We start from the raw sequence: 17,294 nt of genomic DNA on the forward strand, positions 1-17,294 counted from the left end.
TTCAGACTGGCATGATCCCAGTCTGGGGAAGTCCAGGGAGCTCAACTCCAGGGTGGGAAGATGTGGGGAGCATTTCCCTGCCACATCACAGCTCCTGGCCTCAGGTGGAGTCAGACTGGTGGAAAATGAACAGGTGTTCAGTCTTCCAGTAGAAATGTAATGCTTGTATATGGCTATGAATTACCAAAGGTATTTTGTGCCTGATTAATTTAAGGTCTTTCTTAGATAACTGTTTTTTTTTTTGTTTTGTTTTGGGGTTTTTTTTGCACAAAATGTACAGAAATGTGGGTGTGTACTAATGCAACTTGTTGAAGGCATTGATGGTAGAGAAGGGATACGAGAGGCTAGGAGGTAATGTAGTTGCAGAACATGATTACACTTTCAAATAACTTACCTTTTATACATCACATGGTTTAAGAAGGTCAGTAGTGCCTTAAAAAATGTTTGTTTTTTTGAAAAATCACAATGGGCATCAAGGTACACTTTTTTCCCCCTGAGGCTTATTTCACTGCAAGTGGTAAATGCTGAAAGGAATGTAAACAGTAGAGAGCAGTTGGTCAACCAGAATAGGTATTGGGTCAAGTTTTTGATGGATACATGACAGCTAGAAGTAGTTTAAAAGGAGTGTTTGTTAGCTGGGAGAGTGGTCAGGAACTTACTGTACTGGGTAATCTGATCATTTTAATGGGATGTCATTAGATAGAAGAGAAGTATCACAGACTGCAGTGTGCTCTTCAGAATGTGTGGAATCTCCAGTAGTTTGAAGACAGAGAGAGAGGCAATAAGACCTCCTGGTTTACTTTCAAGGCCTAAAGAAAGTTAGGGGATACCAGATTCTAGGAGTAGTTTTGTATGGCAGTATGTAGAACCTGCAATTTTTCTCAGAATAATTTGTCTAATTAAACTACTTTATGTTATATATACTTGAAAGGAGAAAGAGGAATGCACAGATGAAATAAGTGTTGGGCATAACAGTAGCCAAGAACCTTTTACTGAAAATTGATTTGATCATAATATATATATATATATATTATGTGCTCTAACAGTGACTGCAAAATGATTAATTTTTGGTTGCCTGGAAAAATAGTTTACATCCTCATATGCAGTCCTTGTTCATCATGTTGTCAGATTCCAGAAGGAATTAATGGGCAACTTCTATGAAGTAAAAATTTTAAAGGAGATTGGGGAGAAACATTTAAAAATTAACTTAACAGCTAGCTGGTCTTGACTCATGTTAATGTGTGCAGCTCTACTTGGATATTGCCCAGAAATAGAATTTGGGCAAACAAAATTTATGCACTTGTAATATAGATGACCCTCCACTTTATGCCATTATTTCAGAAGACTGACTAGTAGAATTGCTTTGTTTATGGGGTATCTAGCTAGACTCAGGCTGGGAGGAGATTAAAAAGCTCAGATTGTTCTTGGAGATTTTGAGGAGTTGCTTAGCAGAAATAACCAAGTTGATATTGCTTCTAAATAGATTGAGCATTTGTTTGCGTTTTTGCTATTTGTTTGCTATTTGTTTGTTGGAGTGGCCAACTAGGGGCCGTGCTGTTCTTGACCTACTGCTCACAAAGAGGGAAGAATTGGTGGGGAATGTAGTAGATGGCATCTTGGGATGAAGTAAGGAAGGCCAAAACACAATTGGAGTTGCAGCTAGCAAGGGGTGAGAAGGGTTTCTACAAGTACGTTGGCAGCACGGGGAGGATCAGGGAAAGTGTGGCTCCCTTACTGAATGGGGGAGGCAACCTTGTGACAGAGGATGGAGAAAATGCTGAAGTGCTCAATGCCTTTTTTGCCTCAGTCTTCACAGGCAAGGTCGGCTCCCAAACTGCTGCACCTGGCAGCATAGTTTGTAAAGGAGGTGATTAGCCCTCAGTGATGAAAGAACAGGTTAGGGACTACTTAGAAAATATGGGACTACTTAGAAAAGCAAGCCCATGGGGCTGGATGGGATGCACCTAAGGGTGCTGACAGAGTTGGCTGATGTGATTGCAGATCCAATGGCCATCATCTTTGAAAACTCATGACAAACAAGAGAGGTCCCGGATGATTGGAAAAGGGCAAACATAGTGTCCATATTTAAGAAAGGGAAAAAAGAAGATCCAGGGAACTACAGACCAGTCAGCCTCACCTCAGTCCCTGGAAAAATCATGGAGAAGATCCTTAAGGAATCTATTTCTAAGCACTTGGAGGAGAGAGGGGTGATTAGGAATAGTCAGCATGGATTCACCAGGAGCAAGTCATGCCTGACCAATCTGATTGCCTTCAATGATGAGGTGACTGGCTCTGTGGATGAGGGGAGAGCGGTGGAAGTGTTGTACCTTGATTTTTAGCAAGGCTTTTGATAGAGTCTCACACAACATTCTCTTAGGCAAACTAAGGAAGTATGGGCTGGATGAATAAATTGTAAGGATAGAAAACTGCCTGGAGCATTAGGCTCAGAGAGTAGTAATCAATGGCTTGATTGAATGAATGTCTAGTTGGCAGCTGGTGTCAAGTGGAGTGTCCTGGGGGTTGGTTCTGGGGCTGGTTTTGTTCAATGTCTTCATCAACAACCTGGAAGATGGCATAGAGTGGACCCTCAGCAAGTCTGCAGATGACACCAAGCTGGGGGAAGCAGTAGACATGCTGGAGGGTAGAGCTAAGATTCAGAGAGACCTAAACCAACTGGAGGGTTGGGCCAAAAAACCCTCATGAGGTTCAACAAGGACAAATGCAAAGTCCTGAGATGGATCAGTACCATGTACCAGTACAGGCTGGGGGTTGGTTGGCTAGGCAGCATCTGTGCAGAAAAGTACCTGGGGGTTACAGTGGACAAAAAGCTGAATATGAGCCAGCAGTGTGCCCTTGTTGCCAAGAAGGCTAATGGCATACTGGGCTGCATTGGTAGGTGTGTTGCCAGTAGGTCAAGGGAAGTGATAATTCTCCTCTAATCAGCACTGGTGACGCCACATCTAGAATACTGTGTTCAGTTTTGGTCCCCCACTAGAGAAAGGATGTGGACAAATTGTAGAGAGTCCAGTGGAGGGAACAGGCTTTTAGAAATAAATTAACCCGTGCTGTTCCCCTGGACCATTGTTTTAATATAATATCTACTTTCCTTACAAGCTGATTCCCAAAAGCAAACCCCTAAATATCATTTTCTAGCCATCAGAGAGATGCATTAGCCTAGAACTAGCCTCTGCTCCAGTTCCAATAACTCTACTGCTAAGGATCAGGCCATTAAAATTCCAGCTGCCCTCTGGATGACTTTTGGTTGATTAACCTATTAGAGTCTGGCTCCAGACTCTAAGCCATGGTTAGTCTGAGGCTGTAATGGAGGAGACTGATCTCTAGAGAGGGAAAGATTTTGGACACACCTCTGTTCATAATGTTTTTTATTGGCTAGTGCTAGGCACTTCCTGTCTCAGTATTGCCAGATTGCCATTCTGAGGCACCTAATTATTCTGAGACAATGTACGGGGGATGGACAAGGAATCTTCCTGATCACTTCCGACAGAGCCTTGTAAATAAGTAGAATAGATGGCACAGGGGTTCCTGAATGCACACTGCAGGACTGTACTGGGCTGTTTTCAGACTGTTTTGAGAACACACATCGGGGCACTGAGCACTTCTGAGCCATCTACTCTGCCCAGTTGCCAAATTTCCAAGCAGGATTGAATGGGTGAAATTTATTTTGTCAGTGGTGAATTCAGAGGTAGGAAAGAGGACATATTGACATAGCCATAGTATTATTTCCTGTCTTGCAAACGGTCATTAGTGACTAGGATTGGTTTGATTTTAGTTTAAAAAAAAAAAAAAAAAAAATCATGGCTAGTGTTCTGTTTTTTTTATCATTTTAGTTGCAGTGTTTTTTTTATCTTTTTGTGCAAAATGGTCATAGAACTTAAACCTTTTAGAGGGGTCCAACACTGGAGGGGAGCAAATACTTCATTTTCCAAATTAGATCATTGATAATAAGCAATATATAAATAGGAAATAATATTTATTTAAGGGTCAGCAAGACCTATGAAGTGCATCCTGGATATCCTATGCAGGTTATACATTGGCAAATGTGAATGATCTTAGCCCTATAAAGGCAAAGAGAAAATGTAACCATTTGTAGAGAAAATAAGCCATTCAAGGGGTTGCCTCGAGACAGGGAAATTAATGCAAATCAAGATAGTCACTACTTCTTTTTGTTTGCCAAAAGTTTCCAGTTCCTGGAGTACACAGTCCAAACAATTTAGTGTTTAACAGGAGAAGCTGTAGGTATCTTAAATTGCAAAGACATTTCAATATTTTGTTAGAGTAGTTACAAGAAAATCTAAATCTAATCCCTTGGGAATTCATTACAACTTTTGTCTAACCCAGGGGTGGGCAAAATGCGGCCCGTGGGCTGGATGCGGCCTGCCAGGCCATTCTATCCAGCCTGCAGGGCCCCTAAAAAATTTAGAAAATTAATATTTATCTGCCCTTGGCTGCCTGTCATGTGGCCCTTGATGGCTTGCCAAAACTCAGTAAGCGTCCCTCCGCCCGAAATAATTGCCCACCCCTGGTCTAACCAATGTGGTCTGAAGTCCTAGAGATGATGCTAGCTGAACTTAAAGGCTGCTGCTTCTTGATCTGTGTTAAAAGGGGTGCAGAAGCAAGTGAAGCACTAGAGTGTTCATTTTTAAAGACAGAAATGATTGATTAGTGAAATAGATCAATGCACATTTTAAATATTTATCTGTATAAACTACACAACTCTAATGTTGTGAATTGGGGCTGTCCAACTGGTGGCCTGCAGGCCGTATGGCCGGTGAAGAGTTAACATGCGGTCCCTGGGCTACCACTCAGCTGCTGCTGCTCCTATTGCTCCAGCTGCACCAGTAGCCAGGGTCTTGGAGCTCCTTCTCCCTTCTGTGGCTTCTGCTGCATGCTGCCTCCTAGTGCTGCCCTCGGGGTGTGTGGCCCATGGAGCATGTGGTCTCTGACTGCTTTGAAGTTGGACAGTCCTGATGTGAACCACTACCATTGTTGCATAACAGGCTGAATAAGTGAGTGGTTCCTTTTGGGAGAAGTTATTACATTGGGCTAAGTACTATTTTGTTTCTGTAGAAGGAGCCATTTTCAATTTTGAGACATTTTATGATAAGAATTGGTCACTTTTTTCAGGAGGTGGGAAAGAAGTGCATGGAAGAGCTGTCAAAAAGCTACACGTAGAGTAGAGCAGTAGAGTTGCACATTGTGTGCACTCATTGCTTTTTCTGTTATGTACTGGAGCTCTTAAGATGATGCTATGTCACTCAGACTAAGGTAAAAAAAATGCTAATTTATTGCTAGACTGCAGCGTTCAATTTGCATTCCAAATCAGACTGCAGAGCTCCCCAAATGAGTAGGTGCCCTCACAGTGTACTTAACCTATGCTTTCCCCAGTCAATCCATGATGTGTGTGTGTGTGTGTGTGTGTGTGTGTGTGTGTGCGCGCGCGCGCGTGTTGCTTCACCATCTTGAAAAGGTTCCATTTCTTAATGAGAAATTGCAGCCTGCAGATAATTTTTGGAAGCTATAGGTAAAAAAAAAAAAAAAAAGTTTAAAATTACTTTTAATAATTTTTCTAGCCTTCTATCTTAAATTTGTGAGTACTCAGGAGAAGAGACAATGCCTTAGTGATTTGATGTACAGTCAATAATTCTCTTTTTTACAGTCTGCTTTATATATAAATGAACTGCAAAGGTGCATCCCTTTTAAATAAACCTTCTACCCATCCCCTGGAATAATTTCTAGAATGGGTGTAATAATATTTATTTCAAATACTCATTATACCCAAAAAATTTAGGTATATGAGAGAGGGGGAAATGAAGAGGCATTAAGTTATGTATGCATCTGAGAGGGAGAGAGAGAATGAGAGAGACAACTAATGCAGCATAAAGAACCCACAGGCATCTGGGCTTTCCCACTTTGGTAGCAAATAGGGGGAATTATGGGTTGGTGGTCTGCTTCATGTTAGGAGGACACCCCTCCATCTGTTCTCACTGCAGCCTGTTTCCAATTTAAAACACAGATTTCAATACAAACCTCAATTTCTTTTCTCCATTTTATATGCAAAGTGAGGCTTATGAATCAGTGTCACTGCTCCTGGGACTCGGACCAAATTTCCCCCCAAAATTCACGAGCTATTCATTTGAATACCTGCTTACAGTGGTACACAATGGACAGCTTTGAGAAGAAAAATTGATAATCTTCACGGAAGAGTAATTTGAATGAAATTACACTTGACAGCCTGTCTCCAAGCAAACAAGGAGAGTGAGGGAGCCTTAGCTAAGCTCTGAGGACTTGCCTAAGCCTCTGCTGTTGGAGCTTCCCAGGGAAAAAAAAAACACTTCACACTTTTTTCCTACATCTAACTGAAGCTTTTGATTTAATTCTGTGTAGCAGTTTGTAGTGAAGAAAGGTAGCCATGGAAGAGAATATGGAAGAGGGACAAACACAAAAAGGTATTGTGATAAAATAATTTTCTGTTTGCAAATAGGTAGTTATTTTGCAGTTCCTTATTTGCTTTAGTTGCATGTCTATATAAGGCTAGTGAATATTCTCATGTAGCTGATGTGGGCTAAGATTTTTCTTTACATTTTGCCCATTTGGTTTCTTACACTAACGTCTGGCATTAATATCGTGATTGTTCACAAATATTAAAGACTCAAAGAATGCAAATGAAGAACCTTACATCTATAGGAGTAACACTGCAAGTATTTAATGTGGAATGTTTCCCAGACCAGTCTTTGTTAACCTTCATTTATTTCATGTTTTCACGCTTGTCTAGCAGGGTCAAGGGAACCCAGTGTGAACTGAGAGAGAGCCACTCACATAATATTTGGAGCTCGTTGCATTTAGAGACCTAACAATGAAACCATTATTTACACCTTTGAATGAATGTCCAGATGGAACAAAGACCTGGAGTATATTTTGTATATATTTAGGAATCGCCTATATTTCTTTCTCTCTTTTTTCTGTTTCTCTTTTGCTATCTGTTGCTATGGTATCTATTAAGGAAATGGTTATAAATTTTGCAGTGTATGTTTGGTTTTTTTTCTTGTTTTCAATTTTTTTAATGGTTCAGTTTAATTTGCTTTAGAAAAAAAACACAGCATGCGGATGGTCTGCCTATTTTAAATTCTCTGATCAAAGTAGTATGCATCTACATGGTGTCTTACTGGTTAAAGGTACAAATCTAGATGATTATTCCTTGTACAGCATACCAGGTTGTAGCTCTGAAAATTATACTGATCTACTCTCAGAAGTAGACTGTACCATCATCACAGCAACGTTCTGTCATGCTGGATTCTACTAGATATAGGGAAGCGAAGGGGGGATTTTTGTATTGCAAGTACAAAAGTAAAGCTGGCAAATATTTGCCAGAGCAAAATTGCAAGCACTGTTCATACTGCATTTATCCAGAAATAGATTTTTATTTTTGAGTGGGAAATTTAGGAACTAATAAAAGTTGGTTAATGTAAATTGCGTGTAAAGACATAATTTCTGAGTTGATGCCATATTCTGGGTTTCAACTCTCAGACTGGTATGCTTGTTACATGTAAATATCATGCTTTCTCATTAGAACTGACCCACTTAGGTTAAATGTAGCCTTGGAGTGCTTATAGTCCTGTTTGTGACTAGATGTATGATATCTTGTCACAAATACATTGAAGAAAAAAAATATAGAAAATGAATCAATTTTAAAACAGGATCATTTATAAATAATAAAGGGATTTTCATCAGAGAGATGTTTTATGCCCAAGTAGCATAAATAAAAGATTTCCACATATTGCAAAAAAGTCCCAAGATATATTTGTTTATTCTTTTAACAGAAGTAATTTTAATGCTTTTCCTGCGTGACCTATGTTATTTTATTTAATTTATATGTAGAAATCAGAGGTAATACATGCAAGATTTATCAGCAGTTTTATTTGGTGTCATACATATTGTCCTTCAGAATTTTGTAGCTTCTAGGTCTCTTATTATAAAAAGTATGGCTTATTTTCATGTAAAATGCTGGGTTTTTTGTTAGTACAGCAAGTGACTGAAAGTATAGGTGACCACATAATCCAAATAACAGCCACTAATGATTAAATGTTAGGTGGACAGTTCAGAGCCATTAAATCCGTATATCTAACACTCCCCTCCCCCACCCCCGAAATCCCCCCCAAAACAAAACAACCGAAACCCAAACAACCCCATAGAATTTAAAAAATACTGAAGAGGGAAGGAGGGAGGGTAGGAATATGTATTGCATGAACAGGTTGCTGTACATGAACTGCCCTTTCATTGTTCAAATTGTCACCAGTTGGCATGATCAGTAGCCACTCACATATGTAATAAATAGTATAATTACAATAAATTAACACTGCTATATATTTTTTTGTTTTTAGAATGCCATGTGTTTAGTTTTGATTTGGTTTTGTTTTATTTTTTCCATAACTAGTGTCCAGCTCTCATTTACAAGCCTTGGCCAAAATAGGTTGGAAGCATGACGCACATTTTTCTTTATTTTCCTTCTATCAATTCTTCTTTTTTTTTTTTTTTTTGTTAAAATGTATCTGGAGTTTGATTTGAAGAAACATAGAATTTAGGAATAAAATAAGGGACCTTTTAGATGAGAGAGAATCATCATCCAAACTTATGTACCATCAATCAAAGGCAAGCATCATGATCATTATAGGCTTACTAGTCACTACTGGTACTTCAAAAGTGGCACCTTGCCTTGAAGGCAAAGTGTTGTCTCTATTACTAGCCTCTCATACTTTTGTATCCTTCTGTCTGTGATTTGCTTCCACTGTCTATACACTGTCAATACATCTATTTGATGTTTTGCCATGACTGTCCAGTATATACTTCTAGTTTAGCTGGCTCTTGCTTTTTTTTTTTTAGTGGCTTGTCCCAAAATCTTTCGCCACCAGATTCATTCTAACTTTCTTCATGCTGCCATCTTGAATGCAACTACATATTTCTTTCCTTCTCTTCCTCTTTCTTTGCTGTAAAATCAACAGGAGTTTAAATTGTCAGTGCTTACTAACTCCTCCACTCTTCACAGCAGATGCTTTGAACCTCCCACTGCACGGCATTGCATTTTGCTAGCAGCCATGATGGCAGTGAGTAGTTAAAGTGCATTTCACAAATACAGTACACAGCTGTAACAGGAAGCTTGCTGCTTGAATGATCGTAATATTCCTATAGAGTCAAATGTAATAAAATACTGATACTAAATACAAATATCATGTTTGCTGTCGTAGTGTTGAACAGTGACATTCTGTGTGGGGACTTCTTCCTACGTATTCTTTTAAGGCTACAACTTCGCCAATGCCAGCAGAGGAACATGGGATATATATTACTTGTCTGACTTCTGAAGTTAATTTTTGTCAGAAGCTGTATGGTTCAAATACTGACTGCGAATCAGGTCTCAAGTATTCTAATTCTTGCTCCAATGCTGCCTTACTGCTTGGCATTGTAAACATTATTTCCCTTTCTGCCTCAGTTTTCTCAGCTGTAAAATGTAGATGATATTAACCTTTTAATTTTTTTCCAGCAGATTGAATATGTAAAGGACTATATAAGTAGTTGGTGTTTAAACGTGTTGTTTATTCAGTTTTGCACTTTGGCAATGGGTGCCTTTTTCCTTATTGCCACTGCAATATCTTCTAGGCCAGGTCAGGCAATTATTTCACATGGAGGGCCGCTTACCAAGTTATAGCCAGCTGTCAAGGGCCGCATGGGTAGCCCTACCCCTTGACAGGTGCCCCGCCCCCTGGTCACCATCTTGGTGCCTTGGGACAAATGTCCCAGGGCCAGCACCGGTGGGACCAGCACTGGTAGGGCCCAGAGCAGGGTACAGGCTGGCAGGGGTCTGTGGAGCCAAGCTGGGCTGCACCAGCAGGGAGAGGGGGGAGCTGGCCCAGCTCCATAGAGCCCTGCCACCCAGGAGACAGTACCTCTGCTGCCCTGCTCTGGGCCCTGCTGGCGCTGCTCCTGGGATGTGGCTCCCACACCTGCTCACTCCCAGTTTCCCCCCAGCCCTGCAGTGCAGGCCGGGGGCAGCGCGCAGCCACGACCTCCTGCTTGCTGGCAGGGAAGGAGCTGGTGCTTAGCATGAGGGAAAAGCATCCCCTCTCCCACCCCATGGCCCCATGCTCCCTGCTGCAGCCGCTCGCAGCCCACGCAGGGCTGTCCTAAGCAGGCACAGGCAGCCACAGGCGGGCTGTGAGTGGCTGCAGCGTGGGGCACCGGGCATGGGGAGGACAAGGGGCTGCTTTTCCCTCTGCTCGGCACCAGCTTGTAACCCACCCCTGCTGCCAGCCAGGGCCCCCGGAGCTTGTGTGCTGAGCAGCAGCAACAAATGCTGCCCAGCATGGCAAGCAGGGTGGGCTGCAGCTGCTGCCGCCGAGGCCCTGACGGGCAAGCCTGGACCTGGTGTGGGGCTGGGTTACAAGCTGGTGCTGAACGGGGGGAAAAGCAGCCCCTTGCCTGCCCCGTGGCTGGCCCCCCATGCTGCAGCCACTCACAGCCCGCCTGGGGCTGCCTGTACCTACTCAGGATAGCCCCGCGTGGGCTGTGAGCAGCTGCAGCAGAGGGCTCTGGGCATGGGGTGGGCCGGATAGAATGGCCTTGTGGGTCGGATCTGGCCCGCGGGCTGTGTTTTGCCAACCCCTGTTCTAGGCTCATAAATCAGCAGTGGCTGAGAACACTGGTTCAAATACATTTACTATCATACATCCTGTTCTTGTCCAAATATTGGATCTATGCATAGAAATGTAGTCTCTGCTATTTGAAATATCATGGTACAGTATATCTTGCACACTAAAAATGAACTAATAACTAGTAGCTAATTAAAATAGTCCCACTCTCTGAATGTACTCCATTGTACAAATCATTGGTAAGACTCATTTTGAATATCGTGTGACATTCCGGTCATCTATGTTAAAAAAATCAGCTAAAACTGGAACCTGTTCCAGAAGGGCCGCTAGCACAGTTACTGAAACTTTTTGTTATGAGTGAAGATTAAAGGAGCTTGGGTTTGTTTAGCTTTACAACCTAGAAATTGAATCAGATAGGATCGCCTCCTTACAAGTACGTTCATGAAATGAGTATTAGGGAAGGAGAAAAACTGAAAAATGGCACCACTCCAAGATCAGTTGGATGTGAACTGTCTATGGATACATTTAGAATAGAAATTAGAAAAAGATTTCTAACTATCAAAGGAGTGATGTTTTGGAATTGTTTTTCAAGTAGAGTGATGAGGTGCTTTAAGATTGAACTGAATATGTTTAAGGAAGAGATGGTATGACGGAGCAGGGCACAGGGTCCTAGGTTAACAATTGGTGTGTGTGATATGTGGAATTAATCATTTGTAATCCCCTAGTTGTGGCAGAGGTGTAACACTCTTAGGCCAGTTACAGACATTATGCTTTTACTGTTATAAATGATAGAAACCAGTCTTTACCCATGACAGAACCTAAGTTTGTCATGCACAACTGGTCTGTACCCATAACAGAACAGAATCTCGGCATACATAAACTGATGTAAAAATGGCGGAACCTACACTAATATTTGCCTTTCCCCCCCAACAAAGGGGGAATATGTGTTCTGTTCTCTACCCATCTAAACTATGCTGCTTACAGAAAACCATGCAACTTAAATTGATTCTGCCTCAGGCTTTTTGAATGTCTGTACCTAGTCTTATAGTGTAGTAGGTGGTGTGGGTTTTGATGACTGTGAGGGCCAAGAAAGAATTGTTTTTTATATTGTTGTGAATGCTGCAGGGTTTTTTTGGCACATTTCTCTGAAGCATTGGGAAGATGGCCATTTTGATTGGGGTGTGCTGATGTAACTGCTGCTCCATAGAAAACCCAGAGGTTCCTAGCTCTTTTGTTTAGTGTCATACTGGGTGTGTCTACACGTCACTGTATGGCAATGTAGCGATCATGTGGGTCTACAGGTGACTGCTAGCTATGTTGCTTTAGTGGCATGCCTCCCCACTTATAGTGCACTGCTACAGTGACATAGTGGGAAAATCTAAGCATGCACTACCTGTATGGCACAGTACGGGCAGTTATTGCATGTAGGCGCACCCACGGATAATCAAATTTGTGGTCGGGAAGGAATTATCTCTGTAGATCAGACTGGTACAGACTAGGGGGCATTTTTCCTTTCTTTGTAGCGTGGGGCATAGTCGTTTTCCTAAGATCTACTGAGCACATATTAATTAATTATTTACCTGTTGTCATACTGATAGGCCCAGCAGGCAGTGCCCTTCTGTTTCTTGCTTTTACCTGTGGCATGCAATAGGATGTTCTTGGTGTTTTGGTAATTGTATCTTGTAGTTGTGCCAGAAGGTTTAACATAATGAGTTTTGGGATTCATTAGGTAAATGTATTGCCTGCAAAGGCAAGGGATTGGACTTGATGGGTCAGGTAGTTCCTTCTAGGCCTATCTTCCAAAATATCAATAGCATAATGCCTTGAAAGATGGCAAGCCAGTATGGTTTCCATGGAAGGAGTTGAATGAGGCAGTTCCAATCCTATGCAGTCTCAATAAGAGCTTTACTTGTGTTTCTGCTGCTAAATATGACAAAGAAAGTTAACATGAATATTTTTATCTGAAATTAAATCAATTTTTTACTTACTTCTATAAACTGACCCTTAGGATATGAGCTCTTTGGGATGGGATTTTCTTTTAACATGTATGTACAGCATTGAGCAGCAGAGGAAAACAGATCTTGTTTTTGCATTTTTTGACCTTACTGTAAAAAGCTTAATGATAAGCATCTAATGATCTAAGCACTTTAATTAAACCTAAAGCTCTGCATAATAAAAGTTAAAGATTATGATGTAATACAATGGACGGTCTATGACACGCTGAAAATTACCAACCAAATATTAACTATCAAAACAGGTGAGCTCCACTTTAGAATTGGCATTGTCCTAGCATGAGATTGTGTTTAACTTACCATATGCACTATTTTAAGCAAAGGAGAATATTGGTTCCTCTTCAGGCATCATGGTATAGAATGGCACATTCCTATAATTTATGACTCTACTTTGGATATATCTATTATAATGTACAAAGCCAGAAGGTTCTCCCCCCATCCCTGCCTTTATGAACTGCTTCGCACAATCCCTTGTTGATAAAGAATGGAACTTCATTAGGAAATGTCCCTCCCACAGCCCACTTGGTGCTTTTGTTGATATGCTGCACCTCTCTTTTTACATGGCAAGTGGAAGTGGAGTTTACAAAGGAGGTGGCTATGTCATCTTTTCTGACTGTCCACTAATAGAGAGCCATCTGTGCTGGCAGGCTTCCCGGTTTGTCATTTCTGGCCAGTTTGCATCTTCAGAGGTGCAGAATAGGTTTTGTGGACCACAGAATCCCAAGGTATAACATAGAACAGCAAGTACAGAAAAGAATAACATTGGCTGCAGCTCAGGCTTTGTAGGTTTTGCTGGTTTTAGGCCAGCAATTAAGGCTGTTTAAGTGCATATAATTGTGTATATTTGTCTTTTATGTAGTACTTTTATGTATGTTCCAGTGTTAGATTTACATCATCCTGATTCCTGTCTAACAGCTGTTTTTTTCCAAAAAACTCATATAATTATCCTATTACTTCACTATGGAGGAAGTCTTCAGTATGTTGTATGGAATATTTGTTGTCAGCCTTTCTGATCCTGCAGTGCATCTTAACAACTGCATAATAATATGCACAAACTGTGGAAGTAGAAGCAGCATAATGCAGCCATTGTAGTATGGTGTTGCTTTGATACAAGGCAGAAGTAAGCAACATTACGTAAGGTAGCTCAGTTCAGTGCCTGAGCTGGAAGTTCTATAGTTGCATTAGAACAGCACTAACCCCAGCCTAATCAGCTCTGCCTGTGGAGCAAAGATAATTAGCTTACATGCAGCAGCATCCAGAGACATATACTACTTCCTGTCTTCATTGTGGACAGGGCAACCCTGCATCTCAGCACAACTCTTCTTGGTGCTACCTGAAAGTTTAGAGAGGGATATTGGCTCACATCCCTTTTGATGCTTGTACTAGTGGCCCACAAGTAGCCCACCAATGGGCCACAGACCACCAATTGAGAACCAGTAGGTTAGGTCAGGTCTTTTTTTCATTCTGGTTCCTGACGCTTTCACTACTATGACTGGAAGCTTAGAGGTCAGCAGATCTGGCAGTAAATTTTACAGACATGTAATCCATACATTTCCTACTTATTTCATTTTAAAGGAATTTCATTCCCTTTTCTACCAGCCTAAGCAAGACCCTTCCTACATAGGTATATGATGGAACCTTTGTATTCTCCTCTCCTTTCTATTCGTGTTACAGTATAGGGTGATTGTTACAGTCAATAATGGATAATATTTTTGTGTCTGATCTTACATCCAGTTAGTTATATGACACTCACCTGCACCATTTTAACACACTTTATATGCATTACTTCAGAACATATGATACTTCACAACAACATTTTTCTTGCTTCCTGAATATGATTTTCATTAGAGAAAATATTTAGTGGCTAATGAGGAGGATACTATCCACAAGAGTAATTGAGCAGCTGTAGGCAAATGGAACAAGGAGAAGCCTTGCCTAAAGTTGTGAGAGATCTGTTCCTGTTGAATTCTGTCTGGAGTTGAGGTTACTACATTTTAGTATTTGTATTATGATGGCGCTGTATAGCCCCTCATGGAACAGGGAACACATTTTGACACAACAAAAGATTATATACTGCTGCCTCAAAGGACTTAAAATGAGAGAGAGGGAGACAGAGTGGGAGAGGACTTAAAATGAGACAGTAAAAGCTATCATGCAACAGTTGAAGGCAGCAGACGTGCTGAATACCATGGAGCAATTAGTGAGCTTATATTGGTAAATGTGGCAGACCAGTGATCAGAATACACCAGCAGCCCGTTGTTAAGTTTTTTCATTGAAGGATTTATAGGAGATTAATCAGGTGGACATAGTGTGCTCAGTAACCCTTATGCCCAGCCTTCAAAAGTCAACCTAAAGCTTAATTGCTACACTTGATCACAGTTAGTGTTATGTGCCTTCAGAGGACAGTGGATCTCTGAGGTAACAGTGGGTCATAGGCTTTTAGAAGATGATGTTCTGTACTTTGGACTGCCCCTAGAAATTGAATAACAGTCAGTTACATTCATGGGACTGGTTTGATTTCTTATCATTTAAGTTTTCTCTGTCACCAGTACAAGAGAATAGCTGTCCATTTTGTTAGTTTGACTCTTTTTGGAAATCAGCTAGATTAAAATCAAGGAGAGCTTATAACAATCTGCACTTTGAATTTACTGGCTGAGTAGACTTGTAAATAAAGCCTGGGAACTAAATTCTTCTCTTGCATACAATTGTGAGATTGTAGTTGCAAGCCAATTTGGCTTTCCAATAGGGGAAAGTTTGTTTTATTATATAGCTAGCACTTTACCAACTTTTTTAGAACCCCTGAAGTGCAGTCAGTTTTATGCATAATTAAGGTAATACAGAACATGCTTTTAAATCTGGCTTGTGAGCAGTCTGTAAGTAAGAGGAAGAGATGCACAATTTTGTAGTTTTTTATGAGAGTTGTCAATGTCCAGTTGTTAAATAAAATATGTTAGTAAAGGACTTTAATTAGCTGTCAGTCTCTTTTTCCTCTTCAATTATTGAATTTAATGTGGCCTTTCTGTCTCGCTTCCTATGCCTGGGTTTGGAGTTGTTTTTTGGCAATTCTTTCACAGTAGTATTATCTTAAGTGAACAATAAACATAGCCTGAATGCTGTTTGTCTTTTTTATGTACTCCCCTAGAGATAATAAGGTTCACTGCCAGATCAATTAGCTATTCTCCCTTAATAAACATTAAATAAAGCAGTAAGTTTTAGCAGCTCTGGTGAAGTACCTTGGCTTATTTCCCTGCTTAATACTCCTAAGTAATTAATCAATAATTTTATTAAAGAAAACTGCAATAACAGCATTCATTGGGAAAATAAAACTAACAGTTTTCTCTCCATATCATGAAGTTTCCATGAGCCTTTTTCTCTCTGTACCTGGAGCAGTGGTTCTCAAACTTTTTAGACCCAAGCCATCACTCAGAAAGTGTAAATTCTTAGTTTTCATTTGCTGCTTTGTATACAGAAAAATAATAGAGCAATTCTTCTGTTGCAAAGAACTGGGAAAAACTCAAAGATTTCAACTACAATTCCATAGTGTCAAAAGAATGTTGACCTGTTGTGGTCTATCTTGTGAATCATAATTGCACACTTGACAGTGCTAACATTGCGTGGTAACCTGCAACATCCTTGATAAGAACACAAGGCACCTGAATGGGGCATGGCATCTTGGCTGAGAATCGCTGACCTAGAGTATTTACTGTAGCTCATGTAAAGCCACACACATGTAGTAACAAGACACAGTTCATTTTAGCACAGGTTATCATGTATCTTGGCATATATTCTAGTTTACTTTAAGTAAAGACTTAACAGGCCAAAATAATTGTACATTAGCATCCCATACATGTCTGTTATTCACAAACAGAGATGTAAATGAAAACCATCCTTTTTATCTAATTTCAGTCAGAGGAAGCAATGGGTAGCAATGAATTTTTATGTTGGTGCTAGACAAATATCTTTTCACCTTTACACAGAATCTTCAGAAAGCATCCTCCTATGATAGTTGAACAATAATTTGATTTTATTTTGTCTGAAGATGTTTTCCTTATGTCACGCAATGAATTTTGGGGGTGGTATCTTTTATTTGTAGCCCTGAGGATTTGAGACCTGAGGAAGGGTATGCGGCATCTTGTCTTCTCTCTCCCTTGTCTGTATCTCTCCCAACTCTACAGTTGGTCCAATAAAGGTATCACCTACAAAAATCATTGCTTCATATTTTTCTTGGACCATCATGGCTACATCACCTTAGCATTGTTTTCCTTGTATCACTTGAAGAGAAAAAAAGTCCACAAGCTGGCAAGAGGAAAGACAATAGAATTTAGACCATGAATAGCCTCTAAAACTGTGGGGATAATTTTAATATCTATTCAGATGTTATGGAGCTGAATGGTGTAAATGTTGAGACACGTTTATCCTTAAAGTAAAGGCTTGAAGGGTGATATTTGCTTTTAGTATAGTATTCATGTAAAACTCCTACTGATTTTAGTGAAAGAATTTCACATTTAAATGGTTTTAGAATATGGAGTTTACTAATTTTCTGACAGTTCTACATCACCTATCCCAACATGTGATCATACCTGAGGAAGAATGCCTTGCATTCAAAAGCTTGTCTAACTCTTTC

General features: G+C 40.5%; 1 protein-coding gene across 4 annotated transcripts in view; it reads left to right on the forward strand.

The window, feature by feature from the left end:
* The window catches only part of GPM6A (glycoprotein M6A), a 405,720-nt gene that overhangs the window by 120,007 nt on the left and 268,419 nt on the right, over window positions 1-17,294 (forward strand). The window contains exon 1 of one of the 4 annotated variants that reach the window (XM_025202424.1): window positions 6,405-6,467. The exons of the other annotated variants lie outside the window; for them this stretch is intronic. Within the exon in view, the coding sequence (XP_025058209.1) occupies window positions 6,431-6,467 (37 nt within the window). The 5' untranslated portion in view covers window positions 6,405-6,430. Of the gene's footprint in view, window positions 1-6,404; window positions 6,468-17,294 lie in introns of those variants that run through there. 4 annotated transcript variants of the gene reach the window in all.

The sequence above is a fragment of the Alligator sinensis genome, unplaced genomic scaffold (assembly GCF_000455745.1).
Source record: "Alligator sinensis unplaced genomic scaffold, ASM45574v1 scaffold211_1, whole genome shotgun sequence".
NCBI lineage: Eukaryota > Metazoa > Chordata > Crocodylia > Alligatoridae > Alligator > Alligator sinensis.